This window comes from Setaria viridis, chromosome 8 (genome assembly GCF_005286985.2).
Source record: "Setaria viridis chromosome 8, Setaria_viridis_v4.0, whole genome shotgun sequence".
Taxonomy (NCBI): domain Eukaryota; kingdom Viridiplantae; phylum Streptophyta; class Magnoliopsida; order Poales; family Poaceae; genus Setaria; species Setaria viridis.
In genome coordinates this window covers 9725805-9732381 of record NC_048270.2, presented here as the reverse complement: position 1 = coordinate 9732381, position 6577 = coordinate 9725805, and the positions used below count along the sequence as shown (strand labels likewise).

At 44.8% G+C, this 6577-nt stretch overlaps 1 protein-coding gene across 1 annotated transcript; it reads right to left on the bottom strand.

Annotated features, from left to right (window-relative positions):
• Nucleotides 1–2190: 2190 nt before the first annotated feature.
• On the bottom strand, nt 2191–2670 carry LOC140220205 (uncharacterized). The gene has a single exon (XM_072290230.1). The coding sequence runs from the start codon at nt 2668–2670 to the stop codon at nt 2191–2193; it is 480 nt and encodes a 159-aa protein (XP_072146331.1).
• Between the last annotated feature and the right edge of the window lie 3907 nt (nt 2671–6577).

Below are 6577 nucleotides of genomic sequence, written 5' to 3'. Positions count from 1 at the left end.
GTTAAGAAATTCGAATCGATTTGTTTGCCTCTCACAGTTTGAGACTGCTTGATCGCTATGTTACACTGAGTAAAGATAGAACATGATGATTATATGAACCTTGATGCTTGTTCTATACATTGTTTGGAAACTATGTTTGCTTAGCATGAGTTGCAAATATAGACTAGTTAATGAACATAGAATCTGAGCTAAAATATTAAAAATAAGGACCTACTGTAGTCGCTTTTGGCAAAACAAACCCCTCAGCCAAAGAGCCTTGCATGTCTAGAAGATGGTGGAGTAGATTCCCCACTGGTCGGTTAAGTCTTGTTGAGCTTAGCAGCTCAGCCTTGCTTGTGGCACATCTTTCAGGTGTTGTTGAAGCTCCTGAGTTCGCCGCTGTTGGCACTTGGCCTCCCCAGCTTCCTCCTGGGTGGACGGTCGAGTGGGATCCCTCCTCGGACGGCGAGGATAGGGATCATTGATGTCCTAATCGGCCTCATCAGGGACATCCAACCCCGGCGCTAGCTTCCGCTGTTTTATCTTTTCTGCTGCTCATGAACTCTGTAAAACTTTGATTTCTGAACCAGTGTTGAAAGAACTTAATGTACTTGTTTAAGTGGATGATCTGTTGTATTCTTTGGAACCACTCACCTTTGTGTGAGCTATGCTAACTTGGTCCTGTATAGTGGTTTATCGAATGAAATCCGACGGATTGCCGAGTTAACTTGATTAAAGCATATGATCGTGTGTTAGGCGACTTAATTGTGCTTTAGCTAAGTTAATCTGAGCGGTTCCACCACAGACCTGCTTCCTAAGAAGAGGTTTCACCATACCTAGATGGATCATCAGCAGAGACCATAAAGGCTTCGCGATCTGGCGTGGAGGAGTTGCTCATGTTGTTGCTTCCATACAGATTTGGAGTTAGCACGATGCGGAGGACCTGGAACTCACCATAGTTTGAACACTGGGTGGGTTCAGTTGGGCCTTCAGATTGGATCTGAAGAGACTGTATGAGTTTTGTGGAGAAACGCAACAGCCGAGTTCCTCAAACCAAAGGGGGCAAGGGAAGGACCCTGCGCCAACCTTGTTGAGCATAGCGCCACCTCAAAGAGATCAGTGCACTCAGCAATAGTGTTGCTGATGCAATCTAGCCCCACGATCAGGTCGGAGGGCGTGGGTAGGCGGGTCGCAGCTAGGATGTTCATAATCCTCTCGGAGAGAGAAAGATCACCGACCTGCTGGGCAAGCGGTGTGATGATCCTCAGGTGAAGACCTTGCTCCGTGAAAGTAGATCCAATGGATGCTGAGCTGGCGGCGAACGCTGAGTCAGTGGAGGAGGCGATGGAGTCAGAATCCAACGGCATGCTCCCGAAGCGAAGCTGGATTGGGTTGGCAAGAAAGTTCTTCATGGTCTCGAGGAAGATGATGCCGAGGCGGGATGCCATCGAGCTCCTTGGGGAGGATCTCACAATCACTCTTACCTAGCACGCCAAATGTCCGATTAGTAGCCCAGTAGTCCACCAGGGGGTTACCCAAGTGGCTGATTTGTAGGCAGAGGGGATCACGAGACCAAGAACTCAAATGTGATCATGAGAACACGAGGGACACAAGGGACACGTTCAGGTCTCCGGAGAGTAATACTCTATGTTCTGTATGCTGGTGGCTTGTATTGCTTTGCACTAGTGCGTGGTTTATAGATTGGATGGGATGCGTTGGGTTGCCCTTGGGAGGCACCCCCGTCTTATATAGGCTGACACCTAGGGTTACAAGTCAGTTTGAATCTAATGTACTCGGTAGTTATATGGAAGGTTATCTGAATCGGATTACAATACGTATCCTGCAATATCCAGGCTAATTTGAATCGCCCGACCTCCTTGGTGTGTACTCCAAGTACCTTCATGTCCTTGGCCCACACGTTTTGGTCAGGTGAGCCCACTTGTTAGGACTGGCCAGTATCCTAGTCAGTGAGGACCCACAGGGTACCCATATCCCTCACAAGTTTTTCCACAAACCTTACATGTCATGTGAGATTCCATAGCTTGGACGGTATTGGGCATGGCAGTTTCTCCTTAGTGAAGTCATCCAATCTTTTCATGAGGAGGTTCATCTTAGTAGTAAGCATGTCTGCTTCCTTGACGGTATGCATACCTCTCTGATAGGGAAGGAGTTGTTCATCGCTCCACCCTTGATTAGAGACCATCTTCTCGATCAATTTGTAGCAGCATCAATAGTAAAATAGAAGAAGGCTCCTCCAGCAGCAGCATCAACATGGCCTCGGGCTGTCGGAGTCAACCCATTGTAGAAATTCTGAAGAATGAGCCAATTATCCATCCCATGGTGCGGACAGGCCAGGATGTACTCCTGAAGCCTTTTCCACACCTCGGGAATTGACTCTGTAGTTGCTTGCTGGAAACTCAAAATCCTTCCACGAAGGGTGTTGGTATTGCCCAACGGAAAGAACTTCGCGAGGAATGCTGCCAAGTATTTGTCCCACGTATTAATCTCGGAACAGCTCGCATAGAACCATTGCTTCGCTCTCCCAAGAAGAGAAAACGGGAACAGTCCAAGGTGAATAGCATCTTCACACACCCCTCTAATGGTGAAGGTGTTGCAGAGCTCCAGGAACTGCTGCAGATGGGCGCTCGCATCCTCATTGGCTTTCCGATAGAATGGGCTAGCCTGCACCATGGTAATGAGACCCGTCTTAGTCTCAAAGCTTGCGTTCCTTGTGTCCACCTCAAGGCCTTTCAGCACATGAGAGGCTAAGGGAGTAGAGTACCCACAAAGTGTCTTCTGGGCCATTGCTTTTGACGTAGATGGTGCAAAGGAAGCAAGGTCGACTACCAAGAGAGTAATCTGAGGAGGAACAACACGAGATCGTACCCTTCTCACAAGTGACTCCAGATTCTTAGTGATATTAGTCGGCAAGTCGAAACCAATCATACACTACCAGTCTTCACATAAAAAATAGAGAAGATATATCAAGGTTAGCCTACTTGAGTAAAGATCTACCAACTATGAATATAAACATATACAAAGTAAAAAACTTTAACCAGTGCCTTCCCTGGCAACGGCGCCAGAAATGCTTGTTGGTATATTTAACAATCACGAATAAATCCGCAAGTGCACGGATATACCATTGTAGCATTTCACTCAAGAGTATTCCCAAGGGTATCGTATTTCCCAAAGGAAGGCAGGTAGGTAAAAAGAGTTTACTATGCATATGAGTATACCATAGATGGATAGAGATAATACTCAATGCAGGGGTAAGATAGATAGATAGATAGATAGATAGTGTGATACGCACATGATTCCTCTCAAGATAACTAAGCTAGGGAGAAGGACTAAGAGTTAGCTCTAAGTTCATATGTACTTCCTATATATTGTACAGATCATACAAGCATAACATACATACACATCGTATAGAATTCATGCCTATGCACCCAGGCACACACGGGGAGACAGTACACGTACTGGTTCTGCCTAGCAAAGTTACTGCTAATTTCCGAACTCCTACAGTGTACCCGAACGTGGAAGATTACAAAGGACCAACAGGGTTATCACCACCTGCGGCCTACCTCTGCAGCCCGTGGGGCAAATTCATATCCAATGAAGCTAGGCGATCCAAGCACCATGCTTGCATTGTTAACAACACTCCAGACAACCCGAGCTATTGTGACAAGGGCTGAAGCCGCCATAGAAATGATCATTGAACCGATACCGTAGCATAGATCAACTAAGCTATACAAGGTATATATGCACATAGAGTATAACATGTAGCATAGTCTCAAGGCATACATGGGAGTATATAAGCCTATAATATGATAGCAAGGGTATACGACTAGCATACAAGTGTATAAGCCTAGCACATCAACATAGCAAGCGTATATATCTAACTCATGCATATAAGAACCAAGAACAACACTATATAAAGAAGATGTATACTTTGAATAGAATGAAGTCAACCTAGGAATAAAAGATACAAGAGCCATACCCTAGACTCCAAGGAGATCTGGAACCTGAAGTACAGCTACTCTAGCCTAACTCCACTAACTTGGAAACTAAGAGGGAGAGAGTGAATCACTAGTTGTGTGTGTCCTAGAATGGAGCCCCTCCCCTCATATTTATAGGCTTCAAGAGGTGGTTCTGTGAGAGAATCTTCGGGGAATATCCCATAACTGACGTAAGGCATCGCCACGTGAAAGTTGGAGATGAGAGGAGACAAGGGCGGTTTGGCCAAACCCCCGGTTTGGCCGAACCCCTGGTTTGGCCGACCCCCTGTGGGCCCTACTCGTAACAGCCTTTCTTCGGGTGACTGCCTGGTGGGTCCCAATGGTGGTTGTGTGCGCTATCCAGTGGATTGAGGCGGTTGTGGTAGTTTGTGGGCCCTTCAATACATGGGATGTACACGTGGCAACCTCCCATTGGTCAGAAGCTTCTTGGATCCATAGAGGGTGCTTTCTCCCTCCTTTTGTGCTTTTTCACCTGCAACCAAATATTCTCCAAGGACAAGTGGAACTAAATTATTTGAAACCAAATATGCGTGTAAGAAATGCAAATCCTCATTTATTCTTGAGTATATTGACAGTCATATTTGGTACTTAATGACCATCAACTGCCGACAGCATGTACTTGACCACATCGGCTTTACATACCACCGTACACTCAGAGGTCACCAGGTAATGTTGTAACTTCGTACACGAGAAGTATAAGCACAAGCTCAATTTTTCAACAGACAGGTATCTTGTTTCTATATCCAAAAGTCTTATTTTTAAATAAAATACCACCTGTTCCTTCCCATCAACTTCCTGAACCAGAAATGATTTAATCACCTGCTTATCAGCCAATAAATACAATTTGAACGGCTGATCAGTTTGTGGCGCAATCAAAACTTGTGGCGTCTTCAAATATCTCTTGATTTCATCCAGAACGGCTTATTGCTTCTCTCCCCAAACAAACTCTTGATCAGGCTTTAACTTTAACAGTGGCATGAATGGTTCAATACGTGTTGTCAAGTTGGATATGAACCTTCTGATAAAGTTGACCTTCCCAATTAAAGACTACAGTTCTATCTTGTTTGTTGGTGGAACAATAGCATTGATAACTTTGATGCTCCTCTAGCCAACTTCAATTCCTCTTTCATGCACCATGAAACCCAAAAACTCTCCAGCCAATATGCCAAAAGCACACTTATTTGGATTTATATTTAAACCATGCTTCCTTGTACATTCCAACATTTCGCGTAAATCGGCCAGATGTTCTTCAAGAGACTTGGATTTCACCACCACATCATCAATATAGATCTTCACAATCCTACCAAGGAGACTATGGAAAATATAATTCATAGCCCATTGATAAGTCGCACTAGCATTCTTCAAACCAAAGGTCATAACTACCCACTCATAAAGCCCAAGAGCTCCAGGACATTGAAACACAGTTTTTGGAATGTCTTCTTCTGCCATCAATATTTGATTGTATCCCATGTTTCCATCCATGAAACTCAAAATATTATAACCTGACACTGCATCAACCATCATGTCTGCAACTGGCATTCGATATTCATCATTTGGTGTAGCTTTATTCAAATAGTGAAAATCGACACAGGCCCTTAACTTTCCATTCTTCTTGATGATGGGAACAATATTTGAAACCCACTCCACGTATTAGTAGGGTCTGATAAATTTAGCTTCATACAACCGGGTAATTTCATCCTTAATATCTTCCAACAGTTCTGAATTGAATCTTCCAGCTGGTTGTTTAAATGGCTGATAATCTGGTTTAATAGGTAGCTGATGTTCCACAATGGTACGGCTTAATCTTGGCATTTCGTAGTATTCCCAAGCAAAACAATCTCGATATTCTTTCAATAATGCTACTAATCTTTGTTTAAACTCAGGAGGCAACTTGGAACTTATAAACGCCGGCCTTGTCCTATCGCCTGGTCCTATATCAATCTCTTCCAAAAGTTCAGCTGACATAAAGCCTTGTCCTAGCTTGCCTTCAATGTCATCAATTACAACATCCATTGAGGCTTCTTTTGATGAGCCAACTGTTTGTATCGGCTTTAGTGTTTAATGATCTTGTCCGATCGAGCATGCCAAGAGCATGTTGACGCAAAAATTGGACTTCAAGCTTCTGCGTTGAACAACATGGAGGACCTGGGAGATCTGCTTAACTCCAATGCAGGCTCCAAATCGGCTCGCGAAGGTGCTGTTGGGGATACATCCCCAGTACCCGCAAGGAAGGAAGAAGTCAGACTCCTACTAGGATTCCCCTGTAATCCGACTAGGACTAGTCCCGTGTACTCCTACTAGGACTCCTCCTTGTAATCCGACTAGTACTCTGCCCCCTGGAGTATATAAAGGAGGGCAGGGGTACCTAGCTCGGCAGGTCATACCTCAAGGTCATACCTCAACACCCAAGCCCAGGACACACGAGGACAACTCCAATTCATCAATCCCCAAGATCAATACAAACCAACACACAGGACGTAGGGTATTACGCGATCTAGCGGCCCGAACCTGTCTAAATCATGTCCCTTGCGTCACCATTGATTCCTTGATTCTCGACGACCCTTACCGCATAAAAGACCACC

Coding starts and splice junctions, on each gene's coding strand:
- LOC140220205 (XM_072290230.1), bottom strand. CDS start 2,670: ATGGTGCAGGCTAGCCCATTCTATCGGAAAGCCAATGAGGATGCGAGC.